Raw genomic sequence first — 26,779 nt, forward strand, 5'->3', positions numbered from 1 at the left:
ATTTATCTTAGAGTATCTTTAATTGTAATTTGATCCATTTAGGTTAAATGACTCAGAGATTTACTGTGAGTAGTGGTCAAAACCTTTTCTTATTTCACAGTTAATATTCAAAGTAGATGGCTTCTAAATTTTGGAAACTGAATTCTGATTATACATTATTGGTACAAAATGGGAGAATTAACATGAAACATCCTTAATCCGGAATGCCCATTTTACTTGTAGTACTTGTTCTCCATAACTTTTTTAAATGATTTGAGGCAGTTTAGAAATAAAATATAGAACAGGACAAGGGATTTTTTCTTTTTTTTGAGGAAGATTGGCCCTGAGCTAACATCTGTTGCCAATCCTCCTGGTTTTCTTTTTTCTCCCCAAAGCCCCAGTACATAGTTGTATATCCTAGTTGTAGGTCCTTCTAGGTCTTCTGTGTGCGACGCTGCCTCAGCATGGCTTGATGAGCGGTGAGTAGGTCTGTGCCCAGGATCCAAACCTGCAAACCGGGCTGTTGAAGTGGAACTTGCGAACTTAACCACTATGCCACCGTGCTGGCCCCAGGACAAGGGATTTTAAAAACACAACTGAACTGCTACAAGATACAGAAAAGTAAAGGTTTCTTATGTGTTGCTTCCTAACATGTGGCGTTTTGTTGCACACAAATGCAGCTTTCAATGTCCTGCATCTGAGGTAAGCATACTGGGTGATGTAATTCTTATGACTTTTTGTTTATTTTTTGTTTTTCTTTTTAATAAAAGAAATTTGGAACTTTCTTTGAAGAAAACAGTCCTTCTAACTGAATCTTAAATAAATGAGGGATTTATTATATGGATCCTTTATATAAAGGACATAGAATAAACATAATATGTTCAGTTACAGGCTCATAGAAGAGATGTCAAAAGAACATTTCTTACATTGGTTTAAAAAGTATATTAACAAGATACTTAGAAAAACACTAAAGGAAAAATGTTATAAAGCACTCATAATTCCATCACCCCAGGACAACTTTTTCCAAAAATATACCTACATATTTTAAAATAGCTACAGTCATAGGATACATTTTAGTTACTTTACTATACTCACTTAACATTATATTACACATATTTTCCTGTGTTTCTATATAATTCAAACATTTAATGGCTAAATAATATTCAATTATATAGATGCTCTATCACTCCTATACTTTGAAGACTTGAACTGGTTACACTTCTTAGCTAATAATGTAGAGTGGCATTTTATGTGGGGGTTAGATTCTGTCATGCATTTGTCAAAAATCTTGGCTGGTCAAAATCATTAACAGCCTTTTACTTACCTAGCAAGTATATTATATTATCACTCAATGAGTATTTCCTCCAGATTTGGATCGTATTGCTTGTTCTTGAGCTGAGAATCAGATGAAATATTTGGCTTCCCTGTAAGTGCCAGGTTGAATAGGATTGTCTTTCTGAACATATATAGAGTGTGCTTAGTTGATTCTAGTAAGTTAAATGTGTGCGATATGACTCCACTTTGAACATCTTCAGACATTTGACTGTGTGTGCGTGTGTGTGAGAGAGAGATCTTAACTGAAATAGAGTGAAAACTCCTCTAGACTGGGCACATCTGAAGGGCAAGGACTGTGGCCTCCCTATTTGTAAGGAAGCACCAAGGACAGCCGTCTGCCCTTGGTTAATGTGGTATTTGTTAAAGACATGCAGAAATGCCTGTGAATAAATAATTACTAGTACCTAAAATTTGGTGCTTTGGATTGTTGCATAAGTATAACTCCAGCCCACACAGTATGCTTTTAAGAAATACATTTTCTAAGAAAGCTAACAATTAAATTTATACTTAAACTTTTATTAGCACAGTTGCTTATAAAGAAGCTAGTTCAGGCCTGATCCTTGGGTGGATTTTTCTCCCAAGACTGCCTCATGAACTTTTTTTTTTTTTTTTTTTTAAAGATGTTATTTATTTTATTTTTTCCCCCCAAAGCCCCAGTGGATAGTTGTATGTCGTAGCTGCACATCCTTCTAGTTGCTGTATGCGGGACTCGGCCTCAGGATGAAAGGAGAAGTGGTGCCTCGATGCGCACCCGGGATCCGAACCCAGGCCACCAGCATCGCAGCGCGCGCACTTAACCACCAAGCCACAGGGCTGGCCCTGCCTCATGAACTTTTAAAGGGAATAGAATATGGCTGTAGCAACTTAAATCCCCCTTATTGATTAAATAGCTAGAAGTGTGTTATTTTTTAGTGTATGGGTAGTTGGAGAACATGTTGAGCTTGTTTACTATTGCAAATTGATGCATTTGCATTAACTCAAGCAAAAGAGTAAAATCTTTTAAGACTTGTAAAAGAAAATGGTGCAAGCAGTCACACATATAAATATATATATTATGTATGTGTGTATGTTGCATTTATATATATATTTTAAAGTGATTCCTGGTATTCTAGAGAGGACTAGGAACGACTCTGAACTTTTGAAGTGTCAGTAATTATTTCATAAACATTTATCTCCAGAGTTTGATTTGTAGGTCTAGTTTCCCTATCCATTCAGCTTAAATCTGTGGCTCTGTGGCCTTCCAAAAATGAGTCTGGTGGCAAATTTATACTGACCCATCCCTGTTTTCATATATACCATCCTTTAGGGTCATGATTTTCTCTAAGCGAACTCGAAGCTATTGACATTGCACTTCCTCCCAAATACCGAACGAGCGTAAAAGTTCTGGAAGGATTTGTGGACTGAATTTTACCAAGCTTGCGAGGTGTTTCCAAACATTTGGGGCTTAGAGTAGAAAAGCTTGGGTCGTGCGCTATCTAGGGAGAAATCAGAGAGATAAAATGCTGCGTAAAACTTTCTTTTAACTGTGTAATTTCAACCACAGATTGGGTCTGCGGCAGGCACACGCCCCTTTCCCCACCGGCCCCTCCACATCGCCCCTCCACATCGCCCCTCTGGGTTCCTTCGTGCCTCACGCAAATTGCTTCCGGGTCGCGGCGGAAGTCGCTTCTGTAGCAACATGGCGGCCACGGAGGACGAGCGTCTCGTGGGGACTGGTGAAGGAGAGCGGCTGGATTTCCTGCGGGACCGGCACGTGCGGTTCTTCCAGCGCTGCCTCCAGGTCTTGCCAGAGCGCTATTCTTCGCTCGAGACCAGCAGGTAATTCGTGGCCCCAGTGAAAGGGGTGGGCACGGGTTTCCGGCCCCAGCGGAAAGGCGCCGCGGAGCCCGAGGGCTAACTGGGCGCCTGCGGGGGCTGCGCCACCGCCCACCCGGCACTGCCCGGGGCCTCCCCTCTCCGCCGGGCCTGCGGCCACCCTCACTCCCCCGAGCTGCGGCGGGATGGTTTGAGGAAACTGTAAGTCGGAGGCTTTTGGAGTCTCCAGTTTCCGCCCTTTTCGTTTCCCAACCATTTTTCCTGTCAACTCGGAGCTTTCTTTTTACTCCCTCTCTGAGCCTGAGTCACTTGGCCTCATTTCTTCCGAGTATAAAGAAAAAAAGACAGGGTTTGTCATCGAACTTGAGATAAATAGCTTCTCCTGTGCTTCCCTTTCCTCCGTGCAGTCGTTAATTCTTAGTTGAATGCCTGTATGGTGTTTGATGTGTAGCTGCAGCAGAGAACCTCTGAGGTTTGAGGAGAAATTAACTTTCCAGGAATTGTAAATCGAATGATAGGAGAAGATTGGCGAAAGAGGTGCAGTGTTGCGTGAAGCAGCCTGTTAAAAGTGTATTTGTCTTGTAAGTTCTAGTTGGCTGAGTGTGATCTGGTAGAGACTGAGAAACGTGAATTAGTCATTCAGAGTAAAAGTCTGAAGTTAAGAGGAGGGAAAGGAGGAGGCGATCTCTGCTCTGAATTGCTGTGTTTTGAAGTGAGCCTCCAAAGCTGGAATGGGAAGAGAGAGGAGATTGTTTTTGCTCTGATCTCTCTCCACATTTTCTGAACTCTGAGTCTCTGGTATATTTTGTACACTGCATGACTGGGTCAGTTTTGGAAGTTTTATAGACTACTTCTGCATACGTGGTCAAGAAATATTTACTATGGTGGGTGCTGGAGTACAGCTGAACAAGACAAGCAAGTAGGCTTCATAGAGTTCTGTGCTGTGTGTTAGTAAAGGGTTCATGGGAGCATATAGGAAGGGTAGGTACCTAATTCAGATTTCTTTAGAGAGGGCTTCCCTAATCACTCTCTCCAAAAGAGACCACTTCTAGTCACCACCTGAAATTATGTATTTATTGGTTTATTTGTTTAATATCTTTCTTTCACACTGGATTGTAAACTTCATGAAGGCAGGATCTTGTCTATCTTGTTTACCTCTGTAACACTAGGGCTGCCTGGTACAATATGGTAGCCAACTAGCCACATTTGGCTATTTAAATTTGAATTAATTAAAATAAAGTCAAATTAAAAATTCACTTCCTCTGTTTGCAGTAGCCACCACATTTCAGGTGCTCAGTCACCACATTGGCCAGTGGCTTTTGTTTCTATTTCAGCATTTCCGTTATCTCAGAAAGTCCTACTGCACAGCTTTGCACTAGGACCTTGAATAGTGTCTGGCGTATGAGAAGCACTAAGTGGATATTTGTTGAATAATGTGAGCTGAGCCCTGAAGGATGAACAGATTCTTGCTAAAGAAAGAGTGAAGCATTGTTTTTGTATTCCTTTCTCCCTCCATAGATATTGATTGACTAGCAGAGCCCATACCTAGACCTAAATTAAGATTTCTAAAACTCAGTCCAATGATTGTAATGATATGGGATGTTAAGCAGAATGTTGATAAATCACATTTATATTTTATGGGGATTAATTTTATGTGAATTCAAAGCATTTGGATTAAAAAACCATCCATCCTTTTGTGATTGTTAAGCAGTTCAGCTTTGCTGGTAGCTATCATTATAGGTCTGTGGTTGCATTTTTAAAATTCCAATGTGTTTGATTGGTCTATTCTTTAAAATTCCAACATGGACAAAACTGTATAGATTAATGAATGTTGGCAGCAAACTATGTAACCCTGCTCACAGCATAAGTAAAAGTAAACAGCAAAAACTGTCTGATTGAACAACTAATTTAACAGTTGATTTAATAACTTTAGTATAATGTTAGGATCTACACCTGACATTATATATTAGATAATAGATATATAACATCATGGTGCATTAGTTAAGAAATATTAATTATGTCCTTTTTATGTCTCGTGTTTGTCACTTGAATATTTTTTTTTATTGTTTTTGGTTTTCTTATGGCTCACTTAATAACCACATTGAAGATAATCTGTACATATCAGTTTTTGTAGTGATTTTTAAAAATTTTTCAGTTTTTCTCTTTCTTGTTTCACGGTCTTTACTTTTCTTAGTTTAGCCTTAAGTCCTTTTGTGGTATATGTGGTTCATAATTGACTTTAAGATGCTTGAGAAAAAGTTCCAGCCTTTTAAGCAAAGGTCACAAAGTTTCTACTAATACCAGAGTTTTAAGATAAAACAATATGTTGACTAAGTCGAGTTCTTATCCAGTATTGCAGTTCTATTCCACAAGCATTCATTGAGTGCCTACCATGTGCCTGGGTATGGGGATGCGGTATTAAACCGATGATTCAGGTGTTCCTGTGTTCACTTCTTTTTACTGATAGATATGAAACAACTGACTTTTAGGAAGGCTGATTGACTAGAGATTTGGACACTTGTTTTCTGACCCACCATTTTGACAAAATTATTCCATTTCCTTGTTTCTTTTAGTGTGACAAGTAGAAATAACTTTTATTTTTCTAATAAGGGTAGCTTTATGAAAACAAAAAGGCATGTTGTTTGTTGTTTCTCTCGAGGTTTTTCTTCTATATGTATTAACTTCTCAAAACTGGTAGTTACCAGTTAACTCAAGTGAATATTAAACCTTGGATTTTGAGCTTTTTCAATTAACAGGTTTCTTTTTTATGAGTGGTTTAGAGAGTTTTTTTGGTTATGAGATATTGTTGCCATTTGTATTTGGGTAATGGGAATTAGAGTAGGCTTTTTTTATTGAGGATCAAAATATTGACCATTTTCTATGATGTTATTTTTACAGATCCAACTGTTCTAGAAGAAGGATTTAGACAATTAGTTTTTATTTTACAAGACATTCGCAGTCTACCTAGTCTTTCTCTTCTCTTGCCCTTCCATATTCCCCTTTGTATCCTGTGTTTTAACCACTCAGCGCCTACCATCCCACAAATACTACTGTCCTTTCATTTTCTCCCTTGTCTGAAGTGTAACACAGTCTAGCAGTGTGTCTCTCCAAGTGTGTGATGGTGATAGTGGGAGGCTCTTAATCAGTGACATCGAGTGCTTATAAAAATACACCTACCTGGGCCCTTCTCCAGATCTACTGCACTGGACTCTCTGTGTAGGCCTGGGAGTCTGCATTATAACAAGCATCTCAGGTAGTTCTGATGCACACTAAAGTTTGAGACTGTTTGCCTGATAGCAGAAACAAATATACAAACAGATTATTACAACAGTGCTTCCCAACTCTAATATGGTATGAATCACTTGAGCATCTTGTTAAAATGCGGATTCTGATTGCATAGGTCTGGGTGGGGTCTGAGATGCTGCAGTTCTAACAGGCTCCAGATGATGCTGATGCTGCTGGTCCCTGACCACACTTTGAGTTTGTTTGCACGATGATTGTGGTATTCACAGGACATTCTGGAAGCACCTAAGTAGCTCAACCTGAAGAGACGGGGCTCAGAAAAGGCTTTTTGGATGGAGTGACCCTGGAGCTAAATATTAAAGAATGTATTCAGTTTTTGTGTGTATGTGTGTGGGGGGGGTGGTTTATAGGCAAATGGACAATAAATAAAGACAATAAAGACAGATACGTGAGTGTTGAGCAGAGAAAGTCCATCAGTTCACTGATAGTGGTTCAAAATGTAAGGCAAGTGTGGTAGGAATTTAGTCTGGAGAGGTAGACATAGGCCAGATCACAGAGGACTTTGTGTACCATGTCAAGAAACTTGAATTTGATATCATGTAAGTGATAGGAAGTTGCCAAGCAGTGTATCTTCCTAGTTAGGTATGCATCTCAGAGTGACCATTGAATTTGAGATTGGTCATTGTATTGAGTGAGACAAGAACCAGAATCAGGAAGACCAGTTAGGAAGCTGTTGCAGTAGTCCAGGAGCCAGGTGCTGGGGCGCTAGAAGTAGGGATAGAAGGAGAGGATGAAGGAAGAAAGAGTCCCAGGATTCCAGGATTGGAACTGCCGTCTGGTCTAGAGAACAAGAGGCAAAAGGAGCAGGTTTAGAAAAGAGGACGGTGATTTCTATAATAGCACGTACCAGGTAGCTACTTAGTTATTTTTCCGCCATGATTTAACCTGCTTAAGGTTAGGAGGCTTGTTTCATTCATTTTTATCACGATCTAGTCTGTAGTAGATGTTCAGTAAATGTTTCTTAATGAAAAATTATTTTGCATGTTAAATAATTCCAAAGATGTGGGACTGTACTTAAAAATATTTACCAGATGAGTCAGCTATTTAAAAATATTACAGATGAAGAATAAGGCTTAAAATTCTAGAATTCTTGCAGTCTTTCAGTCATTCATTCCGAAGTATGTATTGGGGTCTCTATGTGCTGTGTATTTTAACTTCATGATTAATTCTAATGTGTCCTCTATGGCTGGCTCTTTCTTCATTTCCACTGTTAACAATTTTATCAAGCATCTGTGTTCCTATTTCTTAATATAGCTGCTGATTTATAATTTTAGAACTCTTGGTACTGTGATTTAGCTATAGCCCCACCTGAGATCTAGGCAGGGAATGCAGTCCACTGTTAAAGACACTTGGAGATCCCAGTAAAGAGATTGTAGTAGAAAGGGGCAGAGCAACTGATCCAAAGTTTGGGAGTCTAGTCAACTCCCATAAATCAGTGTTTCCAATATACTTCCAAATGGTCACTCACCTGCTCCAGCCTGACAATATGCTGCAAATTTAGTGGCGTAGAAAAATCATATTAGTGTGGTTAAATTCTTTTTTCCACTGCCCAGACTTTTTCTTTTTAATCCTTGTTTCTTAAGCCTGAAAAGTTTGTTGTTAAGCCTGAAAAATTGGAGATTTTTTGGAGACATCATTTAGTTTATCTCTCCCATCTGCGAACTGATCCCCTGGTGAAGCAACTTGATTTGGGGGGAAATGTTACTTTTTCATCTATGTAAGATAAACTTTTTACATGTATCGTTCGTAGTAGGAGAATGGTCAGGACGCCATGGCTTGCTTACTTCGGTTTTTCAGGCTACAGACTCAGAGTTCAGTTGTAGGGAAAAGAACAGACAAATGTTCTCCAAAGAAGTAATAAGGTAAAAATAACTTCACTGGCCTGATTTTAGGTGCATGCATGGCAAGATTACCCCTCTGTATACCTGCACCAGGGCAGGTTGCCCAGCAGTCTGTACCCCAAGTCACAATCATCTTGGCGCTATAAACCCTACATTATTTCTCTCAGAGACCCACAGCCCAGAATTCCTTTGTATTTCCTATGGCTTGTTTCATTTTCTCCCTCTCAGAATTTTAGGACTACTTGAGAACTCTGGTGTAGTGAGAAAAGCAGTACTTTCCTAGCCTATTTTAGAGGCAGGCCAGACATTTGCCCCAAATTGACTTATTGGTTCTATCTGCCAGCCATGCTGGGTGCTTCATTTTATAAACATAAGCTTTTCCCTCTAGCTGTGTTAATCCTATAAATCTTAGTCTCGACGGCTGTGAATTGAAAATGCTGGACTTCTGGAATCCGGTAATAGTTAAGTATGCAAGATTTTAAAATAGTTACCAATGAGTAGTTTACTCATGATTGATTTCTGGTATTTGCATTCATACCCAGGAGCAAGTAAAATGAAAAACAGATCATTCAGATAACACTTATATACGGATAGCAGTGTGACTTTAGAGCATTGTTTCTCAGCCTCGGTGCTGTTGACATTTTGGGCCAGGCACTTATTTGTTGAATGGGGCTGACCTGTACATCATAGGACATTTAGCAGCATCCCTGGCCTTTACCAACTGGATGCCAGTAGCACCCTCCCCAGTTGTGACAACGAAAAATGTCTTCAGAGTGGCCCCTGGGGGACGGTAGTGCCCCCAGTGGAGAAACACTGCTCTAGAGAAGTGCTTCTAAAGCCTGGCTGCACATTAGGCTCACCTGGGAAGCTTTTTTTTTTTTAAATACTAGGTGCCCAGACTCCAGCTTCCACCTAGAATTTCTGATTTCATTGTCGTGAGTAGAGCCTACCTCTTTAGGTTTTGTTGGTGGTGTTTTAATTTTTTTTAAGCTGATTCTAATATGCAGCCAGGTTTGAGAGACACCCTTGTGGAGAACATCACACTGCCACTCAGAATTCCTAAGTTGTTTTAATTGGTTATCTAGCATTGAAATCTCAAGCAAATTACTTGAATTCTTTGGACTTCATTATCTTGAGCTAGAAAATTAAAGAGGTGGGACTAGATAATTTCTGAAGGTAGAAAAGAATAGTAACATTTTTATAGCTCTTTGGATATGTTTTTTTTTAAATATATTGTTTTATTTAGCTATATCTCATTCTTTTTTTTTGTTTTTGAGAAAGATGCACTAACATCTGTTGCCAATCTTGCTCTTTGTCTCTTTTCTCCCCAAAGCCCCAGTACATAGTCGTATGTCATAGTTGTAGAGTTGTAGCTCTTCTATGTGGGATGCTGCCTCAAGATGGCCTGATGAGCTGTGAGTAGGGCCACGCCTGGTATCCGAACCCGCGAACCTGGGCCGTGGGCCGCCAAAGCAGAATGCACGAACTTAACCACTAGGCCACTGGGCCCTCACCTGGATATGTTTTCTTATTATGTATTTTCTACTAACAGGAAGATCTTTGTTTTATCCTACCTGATCAGGTTGTTTTATCAACAACCTTATGTTGCTTTTTTCTATAATAATGCTTTAATAAACTGAATTATTAGATGCTTAATTTTATCTGACTATAATCATTCACTTTATGGATAACAGCAAAACTAAAAACCTTGTTAGAGCTATCCAGGAAGGTTAGACGTAGTATTGTAGGTCTTTTGTTAGTTAATTCAATAAATATTTGAGTGCATACCATGAACAAGGCAGACCTTATCTCCTGAGACATAATTATCACCGAGAGCAGTGATTTTCAAACTTGGCTGCTGTTAGGTAGAAGTTTTTCCCGTGTCTACAGTGTCATTTTGTTTTGGAGAAAAGCTGAATTAAATTGCTGTTTGCTGCTTCTCCCCTTGTCTAATGGATGCCAGCCTTTTTCAGCCAGAGATCAGAGAGAATTATACCCTAAAAAAAATGAGTAACTGTTTTCTCATTCCTCCCAAAGTTGGTAATACTATTCTGGATAATACCATTCTAGATGCACAGGACAGAAGTTAATTTATTATATGCAATGCATACCTTAGGGCATTAAGGCTTAACTCTCTTTTGGAATCTCCGTTAAAAAGGTTAAAGAATGTGCCAAGTGGTTCTGTTATAAGATTTTGGACCAGATAATTTGAAGTATTAATTTATCAGTATTAGTTATAGGAATTATTAGACTATGGAAATGAGATTGCTCAAACAGCATTGTAGAATGCATCTCAACATGAAAGGAATGATATATAACAAATTCTGTATGTAAAAAGCAATCACCAAGGTACTAGTTTTTCTATGAAAGCACAAGGTTTAGATTTGTGATTTAGTGTACAATCTTAAGGGGGAGGTTGTTACCTTATAGTTTTTCATTCCATCAAAAAATATTTCTCTCTGGGAAAAGGGAGTTGAAATGCATTTGTATTTTTTAAAGTGTTCCTTATTTCCCAAAATTTGTTAAAAGTTTTTTTCCAAGGGAGTCACATTATTTATAAATAAATTTGAATAAAGATAGATTTATTCTAACATTGCTTAAGGCATAATTACTCTTGGCAAATTAGTGAAAATTGTGATTTTTATATATTTTCCAGCCTTTTGGCCTTATTTATACTGATTAGGTGCAGGGAAATCTCTTTTTTAAATCTGCTTTTAGCCTTCAGGTTGCTAATGTACTGGCTTCAGTGAATTCATGTACGCTTTAGATGGGTATGATTGGTTTCTTAACCCCTAAATGTCACTTTTTTAAAAATTGCAACAAAACGTTGATATTATTAAATTATAAAAATAAATTGGGTTTTTTGGGTTTTGCAAGATAGGAGTATTGTTTAAATTATTTTGAAATTGGAATAAGTTTATTATTTTTCTGAACCAGAAGGACTTCAGTGGTTTGATAGTTAAGATGAAATTTTACGTTTTTTTCTTTTAGGTTGACAATTGCATTTTTTGCGCTCTCCGGGCTGGATATGTTGGATTCCTTAGATGTGGTGAACAAAGATGATATAATAGAGTGGATTTACTCCCTGCAGGTCCTTCCCACAGAAGACAGTGAGTGAGTTTTTAGCATTTTATTTTTAGTGTGACTAGTTGTACCTGACATAATGTGTGTTGGACTAGGAAATCTTAGTATTTATTCATAAACTTTTAACGTATTTTAATTCATCTATGTTTTCCTTGTAATGCAACACTCCCATCCTGTTCCAATACAACACTTAAGTCTAGTCATTAATCTTTTGAGAGAACAGTTTAGAGTCGTCTGGGATTAGATAGATTCACAATTGTTGCACCATGCTATGTTGTGCAGTTCTGCTTTGATGACTTCTTGTTGATTATTTGTATTCCATATTTATGTTTGATAAGTTTTACAGCATTCACTCTATTTTTTGTTCCCAAGCATTCTTTTTGTCTCTTCAGTGAAAAAATCTTTGCCATCAGCAAGTTTCATTTCAGTCTCCTGGTCATTTTCCCTCTAATGTTTCATTAGCATTTCTTTAATGGTTTCTTAGAACTCTTATGTAACACTTCTTAAAGTCATTTTTATACTTATTAAAACTATAAATTTTGATCAAATAAATTCATAAATTACCTGATCAACTAAACACACAAGTTTTATAACCTCTAAGTGTAAAATACCTAACTTTAACTTGTAAATGTTAGAAATTCTAACTTTCACAAGATTAAGCAAATAAACTTCCAGAAAAATCATGCAATTTTTATCATGGTCACCCCTTACCTGTCTTTTAAGAGTCAGCATTTATAAATTAACAGTGTGGTTCATTGGTTGGAGTTATCATGTATAAATCTCCCCCAGGTGAACTTAGGAGAAATAATAGGCTAAAGCTTTATTTAGAAAGAGGGAGAGAGAGAGAGAAAAGAGGTTTGATCTATTAGTAGATGCTGTTGCACATAGTTTGTGGCTTTCTACTTTATTGTTCTTAAAGTTCATTGTGTTTGTTTTTATACATATATATATATATTTTTTTTTTTTTTTTTTTTTTTGGTGAGGAGGATTAACCCTGAGCTAACATCTGTTGCCAATCGTCCTCTTTTTGCTGAGGAAGATTGGCCCTGGGCTAACATCCATGCCCATCTTCCTCTACTTTATATGTGGGACACCTGCCACAGCATGGCTTGATAAGTGGTATGTAGGTCCACACCTGGGATCCGAACCTGTGAACCCTGAGCCGTCAAAGCAAAGCATGTGAACTTAACCACTATGCCACCATGCCAGCCCTTGTTTTTATATAATTTTTAAAATCCATGCCTGTTGATGAATTCTTATTGAAAAATGATTAAGCCTTTTGAACTAGGTCTATCGGAATATAATACATAAATCTAATCACTTTTCACCAGCTACATGAAGCAGCATATATGATATATTGGTTAGTAATTATAGATTCTAGCATGTTGGTCAGTAGAATTTATTGAATATTCTGCTAAACGTGTGGGGAAGGGCTGTGATAAATTACAAGGTAGGGTCCTCATTCTCTAGAAGCTTTTGGCTGAGGTGAGGTCACAGGTCTAGACATCTGAAAAATGGAAGTAATTTGTGTTTTGTCTTTTTATCAGGATCTTTTTTTCACTAGTTTAAGTGAAAGTCTGGAATTTTTTACAAAGTTAGATATTAGACAGATGTAAGGTAGTAGTATTACAGGTTCTGATTTTTGTTTGTTTACTGAGAATACATATGTGTCCTGATCAAATTATATACTGTACTTTCTTAAAGAAATATATCTCACATAGTACAGTTAGGAAATTATACACTGTGGTATGTAGAAAAGTTATTCTGTAAGTTTTTGCTAAAATATATTTTATATTATTTTTAGAAAAAATTTACTGATATTCATTCCCCTGAAATAAAACAGCCATTGTCTCTACAGAAAAGTATGGACCCATAAACTAATCTTACCTCAATTTAAATAAAAAAGGAATGTTAAAAAAAAAAAACCTAAAAAAAAGAAAAGTACAGACCATAACATTTTAGTGAGAGATCTAATACTATAGGTTTCAAGTACCAGAACGTTGGTCGCTTACCGTGCTTCCTACTTTGTCTTTTCTTATATTTTTCCCCACTTTTTTGGACTATTTGCTGGTTCCATGATTGAGGTATTTTTTTGTCTGCTCTTTAATATGTGTTTCTTTCCTCTACTATTTTATTAGTGAAATGAGTTTTTTACAACAAAAAGAGAATTCTTTTTTTAATACCTTATTCTTTTTAAAAAGCTGCTTGTCTCATTGTTTGATCTTTTGTTATAAGAGATTTGCTACTATCTGAACTTTCATATTATCCATAATAATTGTGTTTGCTACAAACTCACTAGAATGGCTAAAATGAAAAGGGTGAAATACAATAAGTGTTGACGAGAATGTAGCATAACCGGACCTCTCATACAATGCTGAAGGAGTTTTACAACTACTTTGGAAAACTATTTGGCAGTATTTACTAATGCTGAACACATGTACAGTCTGTGACCCATCAGTTCTACTCCCTAGTACATTCTCAACAGAAATGAAATCATGTGTTCACCAAAAGATATGTACTAGAATGTTGATAGCAGTATTTTTCACAGGAGCCCAGAAGTAGGAACTATACAAACTACCCGTCGTTGGTATAATGGATAAGAATATTCACACTATGGAATACTAGGCAATAATGGGAAAGAACCATCTATAACTGTATGCAAAAATTTGGATAAATGTCACAAACGTGTTTTGAAATAAAGAAGTACATAGTATATTATTACATTCATATAGAGTACAAAAATAGGCAAAACCAATCTGAGCTTTTGGGGAATGACTAGAAGGAAGTAGGAGGGTGCTTCTGGGGTGCTGTCATGTACTTTTTCTTGAGCTGAGTGCTGGTTATACAGGTGAGTTTACTTTGTAAAAGTTCATTGAGCTGTTTAATTATGATAGGTCTGCTTTTCTTATGTTTATTATACTTTAATGAAAGTTTAAAATTTTTTTTGAATTAGGATTGGTACTCAGCATTCTTTTGAGACCCATCAGAATTCTTTTTCCCGTTGTACTGTGGAGTCCATGGACTTCACTTGTTTGAAGCTCATTGCTACAATCATTGCTGCCTGACTGTTGCTTAAACTATTTTTGCTTACATCTGAATTGTAAACTTCTGGAGGGCAGGGAATCTATCTGTCTTACGTTTCTTTTCCCTTTCAGTGCCTAAAGCACTGTTGTATATCAGCGGTTGTTGCACTGTTAAATCACCAGTACCTTCTCCAACTTTGCTGTTCCTCTTTTGTGTATTCTCACATTTAGCCTAGAGCATCCTCTGGTTCCTCAAATATTTTCTCATTCATAAGGCATTTGAAGGCTGGGTAGAATATGCTTTCTCTAACTCATAGGTCTGTATTTGTCCCACTTTGTGATATCACGTAAAATCTTAGGGAATTAAATCTAAAAATGTTAAAATCCAGAGACCCTAAAGGAAAAATTTGATAGATTTGACTAAATAAATATTTTAAAATGTTATGTAGTGAAAGATAAAGTTAGATAAGGGACAGACTTGAAGGAAATTGTGGCAATATATATAATAGACAAATTATTAATATCCATACTATGAGAAATTCTTAAAGATTGAGAAGAAAATGACACATTGCCATTTAGAAAAATGACAAAATTTATGAAAAGGTAGTTCACAAAAGAAGTATAACCAATCAATAAATACTTGAAAAGAGGGTTAGCCTTACTAGAAATCAGAGAAATGCGATAGAAACAGTGGTATTACATTATTTTTTACCTAACACATCAGTTTAGCAAAAAGTTTTTAAAAGTTGGTAAGAGTGTGGAGGAAAGAGAGATTTAATATTCTTTTGGTGGAAATGAAAATTTTTACAACCTTTTGAGGGGCATTTTAGGAGTATAATTTTTTTACCCTATTTGACATATTCTCATGTGCGTTGTAGTGGGTTGAATAATGGCCCCCAGAAGATATGTTCAGCAGAACCTCAGAATATAACTTTATTTGGAATAAGGATCTTTGCAGGTGTAATTAAGGTAAGGATCTCAAGATCAATGACTGGTGTCCTTATAAGAGAAAGGAGAGGGAGATTTGAGACACAGAGGGGAAGGCCATGTGAAGACAGAGGCAGAGATTGAAGTGATGGATCAACATGCTAAGAAACACCAGGATTGCCCACAGCCGCCAGAAGCTAAGAGAGAGAGGCATGAAACAGATTCTCCCTCAGAGCCTCCAGAAGGAAACAACCCTGCCAACACCTTGATTTTGGACTTCTGGACTCCAGAACTATGAGAGAATAAATTTCTATTGTTTAAAGCCTCCAGGTTTGTGGTATTTGTTACTCACCTCGGGAAACTAGTATGTGTGCACAAAAATGTATGTAGAAGAATGTTTGTTTTGGCATTGTTTATTGCAATAACAAATTAGAAGCAAAATAAATGTTCACCAAAAGTGAAACAAACTGTGGTCCAGTAAAGAATACTGTGCAATAGTAAAGTGATTGATGTAGATCTGTATATGTACTGGCCTGAAATTGTTCATCATATATGGTTAAGTGATAAATACCAACATGTGCAGAGGTGTTTTGCTTAAATGATCTTTGACTATAAATATATAGGAAAAACTGAAAGAATACATAGAAAATCTTTGTGGGGGGGAAGTACGTGGGAACACATGTGGGGGATGGCAGGATAAGGTACTTTAATTTTATTCTGCATATCTGCACTGTTTGAATGTTTACAGTAAATATGTTTTGTATTTAAAAATTCAAGTTAGAAAAAGCTTTAGCTTAACTTGTCTTCAAAACACAACAAAAACAAAACTGAGCTTAAAGTTATATGGTTATACACAAATATTTTGCTAATGGCAGAAATAATTGCCTTACATTATTTAATATTTTATTATTTTCAAAGCACTATCAAATATTAACATCAAATTTGTCCTTTGCCTAATCTGCCTTCCACAGAAGAAGAAAATGAGAGGCAGAGTGATTAAGAGACCTGCCTGAGGCTACACGCAGATGTTAAATGATAGAGTTGGACTAAAATCCCAGGCTTCTGACTCGAAGTCCCAATGCTGCTTTACTGTTGAAGTATATAGGTCCCTAGTGGAAACTATATATATTATCATGTATGCCACTTAAGTACATTGTGAATATTTAATCAAAATTAACCCTGGCCTTCCACTTAACTCCAGGGTTGTAAAGACCCTAGCAGTAACCTAGTATTAAGTGTGTGGTCAGACCATTGGAGGATTGGGACCCTTCTCATCAATCTCAGGAGGAAGTATGTAGGAAACACAAGGGATCAGGCTGGGAATTCTGTGTTCCCTTCTCTGATAAAGGACACAACCAGAAAATTTTGGAGCCAGAACAGACCAAGGAGTATTATAGTCCATCATTTGGCAAATGAGGATGTTAAGGTCCAGAGAGATGAGTAATTTCTCCACAGTAATACAGCTAGTTGATGCTAGAGGCAAAATTACAATACAGTTTTCTGTTTTCTAGTCTTTTGATATTTCCATTACTGAAAATACCATTAATGGATATTTCCAATACTGATTCAATGCAATAGGTGCTCTGTTTATCATGTATGTTTTTCCATGAGATATAGATTTTTTTTTTCTTATGAGAACTTAAGCTGTTTTATGGCTCTAAAGGAAAATAAATCTGCTATCTGTTCCTTAATAGATCCCATAAAATATTAAGATTAAGTGTTTGAAAATGTAGGTAAGGTGGTTTAATATTAAAAGGTAAAGTGTTTAATTTTATTTTTTTAGTAGATTTTTCAGTCAGATTGCTGCCCTTTTCTAATAACATGCTTAAAATGCAGTTATAGTTTTACTTGGCTAAATTGAGCATGTTCCAAATATTAAAAATTATAGAGTGCCTGTTTTGGAAGCATCATAGATCAAGAATTTTTTGTGAAGATAGTTCCACAGTGGTTGGTTTATGTCCCCAGCTGTCCCTAGGCATATGTTTAGTAGGCCACAACACAGATCTTTTCATAGTCCAATTGCAATTCTAAATGAAACACTATTAAATCCTTAATCTCTATGAAAGAAAGTCTCCCACCTGTTTTTTCTTTAATTGGTCTAGGTTTAAGTCTAAAACTAACCTGTGAAATTTAGAAAATAGATTAAAAAAACATTTTTTAAGCTGTAGAATTTTTTATTTACTTTGGGTCTCTCTTGATATCCTGAAACAAGAAGTTCTGTAAGCTGTGTCCTTTTACTAGGAAATCTTGTGTTTTGTGAGACCTGTGAGGAATTATTTCTGTAGTCCTAAAATATAAATGTTCATTTTTACATAAAAAATTGCCACATTCCTCACTTGAATTCTGTTTGCTTAATGCAAAACCTAACTTTTAAAATGGAGATTAGAAAGTTAAGAATATGACTAAATCAGGTTTTGAATTATGTTTAAGCAACATGACCACCATTAATAGTGTGGTGCTGTTTTCTACCATTAATAGTGTGGTGCTGTTTTAGCCCGAGTTGTCCTTTATTAGAAGCACCTAAATATAATTTTTAATGATTTTTTTATTATCTTCCACAATAAAATTTTCTTTTAAAAGAGGGGATATATACCACTTTCTTATGAAAAGCAACTCTGCTGATTAAAATAAATCTTTTTAAACTCTCATTGAAGTTTTATATTATACAGGTTTATAACCATTTTCTTTGTTTTCTAAAGAATTTCTAAATGTACTGTCTTTATGATGCTTGACATATAGTTGGTGTTTATTATGAGCTTAATAGTAAAACCCTAAGTTAAAAGGTGAGATATGACTCAGTCATCAGGCAGGAGTCAGATTTGTAACTTAATCATTGTCTTTCATGTGTAGGCACGCAAATAAAGAGATTGTTTTTCTTTTCAGTTGATAGCTAAACACGTTATATTCTCTAATAACACATCCCTCTACGTTCACATAAGCATGCATACGTATTACATCCATGTACATGTTCCCATTTTTGCTGCTTCTCCTTTTCTTCCCACCTACCCAATTTCATTTTTCTGAAGTAATCTGAATAGTTATGATATTTTGCTATCTAAACTACTTCCGTGTAATAGGATAAACTAGTTTGACTTTATGGCTCTACAATAGTGGAGGATGCATTCACCAAATCAGCGGTTCTTGATTCTGACTGTGTATCAGAGGGATTGTTTTTCTTTTTTGTTTCTTTTGTTGTTGTTGTTTTTGTTTGTTTTTCTTTTTAATATGTGATTGTCCAGGCCTCACTCGCAGGGTTTTGATGTGAACCTGGGTTAGGACCCAAGAGGCATAGATATTTGTTCAAACTATTCAATGGATTCTGTGGGGCAGCCACACCACACTTTGTTTTGCTGCTACTGAATAGAAACACTAGATGGTGCTATCTAATTACCGCCAGAGAAGTTCAGACTTACCCTGACTGCACATCCAATTATAAATTTGAAATGAATTGCGTATTTATACTTTAATAATTGTCATGAATAAGTAAGCTTACTAGAATTATAAAGGAAGGCACAATAGCAGAGAATCTTGACAGTAACCAGAAAGGATTGCTAATGAATTTTTTTTTTTTTTTTTGGTGAGGAAGATTAGCCCTGAGCTAACATCTGTTGCCAATCCTCCTCTTTTTGCTGAGGAAGATTGGCCCTGGGCTAACATCCATGCCCATCTTCCTCTCCTTTATATGGGACGCCACCACAGCATGGCTTGATAAGCAATGCATAGGTCTGTGCCGAAGATCCGACCCTGCAAAGCAGAGCACAAGAACTTAAGCAGCACACCACTGGGCCGGCCTCTCAACTAATGAATTTTTAAGATGACAGTATGCACTCTCCTTTTGAAAAGAGGGAATAAAAGGCATTTTTATTTTAAAGAAGCTTTCCTTGAGAAATTACAACAGAAGCTGTTAATTTCTTCCTGTTTCACTTTTGATAAAATCTAATTAACTGATTTTAAACAGTTACTTTTTATTGAGCCACGGTCACTGTGCTGAGCACAATCTAAATATGTCCTTTAACACTTACAAGAACCCTGCGAGATATTGCTTGCAATATACTATTATACCTAGTTCAAAGATGGAGGGAACTAGCTCAGAGAGATTGTTACTTGCCTATAGAACACAGAGCTAGTAAGAATAGGATCTTGAGTTTGATTCCGTGTCCATGCCACAGTTTCCTAACCTTGTGTGGTATTTTTGAGCATCAATATTTTTGCTGCTTTTCAGAAAAGTTACTAGTTTAAATAAGCTGAAAACCTAGAAATTAGCAAATAGAAATGCCATTCATTCATTTACCTCTAAGGAAATGATATTTCATTCAGAAACAGATATTTATTAAACCTCTGCTATATGTCAGCTCTGTGTAAAACACCTGGGAGAATTATCTAACTTAGCAGGGGTCTCAAGAAAGGCTTCCTAATGGAAGTATAAACTCAGACCTGAAACGTGGAATCAGGTTTCTTCCATCAAAAGTAGAAGTGGGATCAGATTTTTATAGAGGACTATTAACAAGTCATTAGCTTGAAAGGATAACCTTTAAAAAGGCAATCTTAAGGGGAAAAAAGGAGAAAACTGATTTCAAAAATTTAAATCATAATAGAAAAACATTTTAGGCATCAGATAGAATATAGGGCTTAGGAAAATATACCTTTGGACACTACCCCTCCCCGAACTATGGAGAGATTGAAACAAGTGAAACATCCAATTTGGAATATGAAAGAGGTGTTAGGCAAAATTTTAAAGATGTCCCCCTTCCGCCAAAATTCCTATGCCCTGGTTATTCAATCAAACACTAATCTAGGTACAGTAGTCCCCCCTTATCCACGAGGGTTATGTTCCAAGACCCCCAGTGAATGCCTGAAACCGCAGATAGTACTGAACCCTATATATACTATGTTTTTTCCTACACGTACCTACCTATGATAAAGTTTAATTTATAAATTAGGCACAATAAGAGATTAACAACAATAACTGATAATAAAATAGAACTGTTATAACTACACTATAATAGGAGTTATGTGAACGTGGTCTTTCTCAAAATATCTTATTGTACAAATTTAATTCCTTTTCCATCTTAACTAAGCACTTATGCACTGTGGTTGCAACTTTTGCAATTTGAGATGCAATAACAGAACTAGCACAAATTTCTTTTTCCTTCTTCACAATTTCACAGATAGAAGATTTGTTCTTACTCTAGATCTTAGCAACCTCAGCGTACAATTTTTTTTCTTTCCTTATTAAGTTAAGAACTTTCACCTTTTCACTTAAAGGAAACACTTTACATCTTCTCTGTGGCGTATCCAAATTGCCAGCATCTCTACTCTTGCACTTTGGAGCCATTATTAAGTAAAATAAGGGTTACTTGAACACAAGCACTGCGATGCCTTGATGGTTGAGATGGCTGCTAAGTGACTAATGAGGGGTAGCATATACAGCAAAGATACGCTGGACAAAGGGATGATTCATGTCCCGGGTAGGACAGAGTGGGACAGGGTGAGATTTCATCATGCTACGCAGGAAGGCACTTGCAACTTAGAACTTGTGAATTGTTTATTTCTCAAATTTTGCATTTAATATTTTCAAAGCCCGGTTGACCACAGGTAACAGAAACCATGGGTAAGAGGGGGCTACTGTACTACACAGACTTTGCAGATGAAGTTAAGGTTACTAATCAGCTGACCTTAAAATATGGAGATTATCTGTAGCTGTTATATATACAGGTGGGCTCAGTATAGTCACATGTGCCCTTAAAAGGAGAAGGCGGCAGAAGAGTCAGTCAGAGAAATGCAGTAAAAGAGGGCAAAAGAGAGATGCTGCAGAAGGGGAAGCCAGAGAGAGCCTAAGCATGAGAAGAATTTGAGCACTGTTGCTGGCTCGGAGATATAGGGGCCCACGTATAAGAAATGGCAAGAGCAGCCTCTGGGAGCTAAGGGAGCCCCCTGGTTGACATCTAGCGGAGAAATGGAGATCTCAGTCCCACAACTGCAAGGAACTTGATTCTACCAAAGAACCTGAATGAACTTGGAGGCAGATTGTTCCCCAGAGCCTCCAGTAAGGAATGTAGCCCTACCAACACCTTGATTTTAGCATGGTGAGATCTGCCTTGAACTTCAGACCTCACAGAGCTGTGAGATAATAAGTAGGTGGTGTTTTAATTTGCTGAGTTTGTGGTAATTTGTTATGGCAACAATGACTAATACAGAGAACAAAATTCACCCTTATATCATCCCACACAATATTATTTTGTTTGTTCCTTTCTGGGATTTATTGATAAGCACCCTTTGCTTAATTATAAACATGATAATGCACATATGTGTTTGTATCCTACTTTTTCTCTTAACTTGATGGTATATATTTCTCCATGTCACTACGTAGTTTTCCCTAATTATTACTTTTTTGTATGTGTATAAGGAAGATTAGCCCTGAGCTAACATCTGTTGCGAATCCTCCTCTTTTTGCTGAGGAAGATTGGCACTGGTCTAACATCCGTACCCATCTCCCTCTACTTTATATGTGGGACCCCTGCCACAGCATGGCTTGATAAGCAGTGCGTAGGTCTGTGCCCAGGATCCGAACCCATGAACTCCCGGCCCGCCGAAGCGGAGGGCGCAAACTTAACCACTGTGCCACCAGGCCAGCCCCCCTAATTATTACTTTTAATAGCAGTACAGTTATTCATCACTTAATGACAGAGTTAAGTTCTGAGAAGTGCATTAGGTGATTTTGTAGTTGTGCAAACGTCATAGAGTGTTCTTACATAAACCTAGATGGTATAGCCTACTACACACCTCGGCTATAAGGTACTAACCTTATGGGACCACCATCGTATATGTGGTCCATCGTTGACCAGCGTGAGGCACGTGACTGTGTAATGTTCCTTTGAGTAGATATGGTATGTTATACTTAACCTGTTGAACTTTTGTGTCACTTCTAAATTTTCACTAGTACTGCAGTGAGTGTTTCTATGCATTTGACCTTTTTCATATTTGAAGTTATTGGAGCAGATTCTCAGATGTATTGACCTTTTTCATATTTGAAGTTATTGGAGCAGATTCTCAGATGTATTGTTACCGAGTCAAAGAGTATGAGCATTTTTATGACTCTTATATAGTGGCAAGTCTTAAATAGCTTGCCAATATAAAAGTCTTTAGCAAAGATAAGAGAACCACGTTCATCAAAATCAGTGTTAGACCGGTGGCATAGTGGTTAAGTTTGTGCGCTCTGCTTCTGTGGCCCGGGGTTCATGGGTTCAGATCCCAGGCGCGGACCTACACACCACTCATCAATCCATACTGTGGTGGCGTCCCATATACAAAGTAGAGGAAGATTGGCACAGATTTTAGCACAGGGACTATCTTCCTCACCAAAAAAAACCAAATCACTACTAGATAGTATCCTTTTTTAAATAATTTTTTTGTTAATAGAGGGAAGATGCTTGGTGGAGAGTTTTAAATTTAGTGGATAAAGTTTCTTAAATTGTTGAAAGAATTAGTGTATAAGCTACTGTTGTAAGTATTTGCGGGGATATAAAGCTGAATAGAGTACAGTACCTGATTTGAAGAAGTAGAAAAGTGAAAACCAGTTGTTATGAATTAGTCATGTAGCTGTCATAAGAGATATGAAGCTGGTTCCTCACATCAGGAGCTATTTTAAACCAACTTCATTTTTTTTTTATTGACAATTCATGTCTAGTCTGCTGAAACTACATTTCTGTCTTCTCCATCTATCATGCTGATTTTCTAATAGCTATCAAAACCATAATTATTTTCTTAATGTGGGTATGACTGTTTTTCATTTTGTTTCAGCTTTATTGAGATATTATTGGCATATAACATATGTAAGTTTAAGGTATACAATATGATGATTTGAGACGTGTATAGTATTTGCAAAATGATTACCACAATGAGGTTAGTTAACACTTCTGTCCCCTTACATAATTACCTTTGTGTGTGTGTGTGTGTGTGTGTGTGTGGTAACATGTAAGATCTACTCTCTTAACAGTTTTCAGGTATATAATATAATACTGTTAATTATAGTCACCGTGCTGTACATTAGAGCCTCAGAACTTATTCAGCTTATAGCTAGAAGTTTGTGCCCTTTGACCAATATCTCCCTATTTCTCCCATCCCCAGCCCCTGGCAACCACTATTATACTCTGTTTGTACAAGTTCAGCTTTTTTAGATTCGACATGTAAGTGAGAACATATAGTATTAGTCTTTCTCTGGCTTATTTCACTTAGCTAATGCCCTCAAGCTCCATCCATATTATTGCAAAAGGCAAGATTTCCTTTTTTATGGCTGAATAATAGTCGTGTGTGTGTGTGTGTGTTACACACTGCATTTCCTTTATCCATTCATCCATCAGTGGACACTTAGATTGTTTCCATGTCTTGGCTGTTGTAAATGATGCTGCAATGAACATGGGGTTGCAGATAGCTCTTCAAGGTAGTGATTTCCTTTTCTTAAAATGTATACCTAGGGGCCGGCCCGGTGGCGCAAGCGGTTAAGTGCGCGCGCTCCGCTGCGGCGGCCCGGGGTTCGCTCGTTCGGATCCCGGGCGCGCACCGACGCACTGCTTGGCGAGCCATGCTGTGGCGGCGTCCCCTATAAAGTGGAGGAAGATGGGCACAGATGTTAGCCCAGGGCCGTCTTCCTCAGCAAAAAAAAGAGGAGGATTGGCGGATGTTAGCACAGGGCTGATCGCCTCACAAAAAAAAAAAAAAATGTATACCTAGAAGAGGGGTTGCTGGATCATACGGTAGTTCTGTTTTTAATTTTTAAAGGAACCTCCACACCGTTTTCCATAGTGGCTGCACCAGTTCACATTCCCACCAGCAGTATGTAAGGGTTCCCCTTTCGTGGATGTGACTTGTTTTCTTTCTTAAGTTCCCAGTTTATATTCCATTGATATCTTGAAAAGTGGAAATTTTTAGATAAAAAAATATTTGTTTAAGTAAGCATACTTGGAGTAGAGATTAAGTGCTAACTTAGAGTGTTCTATGTACTTTGAAACGAAACAGATTGTTGCACTCAGAATGAAGATTTGTTTAATACTGAAAGACAAAGTACATATATTTTCTGTGACTCTAGAGCTGCTTATACCTTTAGCTTGCTCACATGTAAAGAAACAATGAGTTAAAGCAAAAAGACACTAGATGGGAAGTTAGGATTCTAGCTCCTGTTGTGTTATTAACTGACTGTTTCCTTGAACATGTCACTTAACCTTTCGGCTTCTGCTTTCTCTTCTGTAGAATGGGAGATTAAATATGTTGATCACATGAAATATGGTCATATAGGAGAAGTATGAAAGCATTTTGTACACAGTGAGGTGGTTTATAAACTAGAGGTAGATGGTAGGAAATAATTGTTTGTCTCTGGCTGGTTTGGAAATTAAATAAAGAAATTCCCATAAAGCACTTAGAATAGATCTGGCACATAGTAAGCGTTCAACGTTAGCTAGAATGAAAATGGAGACAGTGACAAAGTTTTGGTACTAAAATACTCTGTTTCTGAAAGATTGTATAATTGAACTGCTTTAGAATCTATACAAAAATAAGGTATACTTTAAATAAGTATGTGTTTTTATTTTCTAGGATCAAATCTAAATCGCTGTGGTTTCCGAGGCTCTTCATACCTGGGTATTCCATTCAATCCATCAAAGGTTAGTTCTGTTTTGGTCAGGAGAAAGGAGAAGGGGAGATTTTAGTGAGAAAGAAAACAAAAAAAATATACAGAAAGAACCAGGTTTCCAGGTTTTAATATAGCTAAATACTAATGTATATTATGAACTGAAACTCTTTAAAAGCAAACTATATCTGCCTTACTTCCTAGAAGAATGCACAGTCCATATACACACAGAAATTCCTGTCATTACAAAAATTATGTCCTTACTATCCTGTGTGTGTGTGTAAAAATTATTGGTGATTTCCTGTGGAAAATGGAAATAAAGCACTCAAGTGCTTGATACTTACTCTCTAAGAAGCCAGTGAACTTCCATGTGTTAGAGAAGGACTGTGCATTTGGCTCTCATTTCTTAGGAATAAAAGAGAAAGCTCTTGCCAAGGCAGCGATTGAAGACCCAAGTAGTGATGGCTTTGATGACCTTCATGGCAGTAGGCACACTGTCTTTAGGGTTATGGCCAAAGGCTTTGGTACCAGCACGTGCAGGTGTAGAAAGCAGTGAGTCCTAACAAAATGAGTTTTTTTTCTTAAAAGAATCAGACCCAGAACAAGTGTAGGTATTTCATCTGTACACAAAATACTACAGTAGAAAGCAGAGAAAAACTTCATCATTTTGTCAAAATAGAAACTTTTTTCCTTAATGGACTCAGTCTGCTTGTATAATGTTTACAGGCCAGTATCTGGCTACACTGAGTACATCAAGATTTATATCCACTTGCAAGCTGGAGGTAAATGGTGTGCTGCCAGTTTTTCCATAATCTGCTTCATAATTTTAGAATAAATAGCAGTGATTTTAGAGAAGGTGACATGGTTTGATAGAGGCACTGCTTCAACTTTCTTCCTCTGCCTTAAGCTGTAGACCAACTTGTTTTGTCAAGGTCATGTGAATTTGCCAAGGTGTCTCCAATCATGTGTATCCATTGCATTTTAGTAGGGACTCTAAAAACAAAGGATTCATAAAATTTGTCCTTTTTTGCCATACATATAATATTTTCCAATTTAAGCCAGTCCTGAATAAAGATAGCTCTCCATTTAGTTAAAATGGACGGGATATCTAGATGTCATGACATTGGTAATGATGACCATTATACAGTACCATACCATATACAGGTGTATACCTACACTTGTTGGAGTAAAGCAATGCTTTGATAACATTACTTTTAATAGACAGTCCTCTTCCTCCTCTGCAAGACATTTTCAAAATAACGAGAATAAAATTTAAGAAGAAACCATTTTTTACCTTTGGTGCACAGACTTGCCTGAAACCCATTTTTGGCCCTTAATTCACCTAGACCCTGGCATCTTCTGGGGAAGCTAGGTCCCAGTCCATGCTGTGTTGCCTTCATCTGAATTCTGAGTGGTGGAAGGAGCTAGAGACTTCAGGTGGAATCATAATGGCCCACAAGGAGTTGTCGCTGAAGAGGGTGGCTGAAGGGGGTGGCTGAAAGTCCAGGAGACAGATGAAGCCAAGAGAATCTGAGAATGCACACAGGATTGTCCAATAGAGTATGTAAATGAAATAGTGTCATTAGTTTTTCTTCTGAAACCACCAAACCACCTCTGGGCCACTGACTTACCTGGACCTTCAGTGGCCAGAGAGCACTTTTTGAGAAACACTAGTAGATTCTCCCAATCTGCTTTTCTCACTGTTTTCCTTCACAAACCCCATATTCTCTATTAAATTATGTATTGTCCTTAACGTGTACTACATATCCCAGAATTTTCCTTCTCAGCTTTTTTGCTTTTACTTTTTCTTCTACCTATAAAGCCTCCTCTCCATCTATATCTAGCCAAGC

At 37.2% G+C, this 26,779-nt stretch overlaps 1 protein-coding gene across 1 annotated transcript in view; it reads left to right on the forward strand.

The window, feature by feature from the left end:
• The first annotated feature begins 2,976 nt into the window (after positions 1-2,976).
• The window catches only part of PGGT1B (protein geranylgeranyltransferase type I subunit beta), a 54,224-nt gene continuing 30,421 nt past the window's right edge, over positions 2,977-26,779 (forward strand). Inside the window, exons 1-3 of the mRNA XM_004420299.3 lie at positions 2,977-3,132; positions 11,265-11,383; positions 24,896-24,963. Of these exons, the coding sequence (XP_004420356.1) occupies positions 2,993-3,132; positions 11,265-11,383; positions 24,896-24,963 (327 nt within the window). The 5' untranslated portion in view covers positions 2,977-2,992. The remainder of the gene's footprint in view (positions 3,133-11,264; positions 11,384-24,895; positions 24,964-26,779) is intronic.

This window comes from Ceratotherium simum, chromosome 4 (assembly GCF_057802395.1).
Source record: "Ceratotherium simum simum isolate JZ-2026a chromosome 4, ASM5780239v1, whole genome shotgun sequence".
NCBI classification, from domain to species: Eukaryota; Metazoa; Chordata; class Mammalia; order Perissodactyla; family Rhinocerotidae; genus Ceratotherium; species Ceratotherium simum.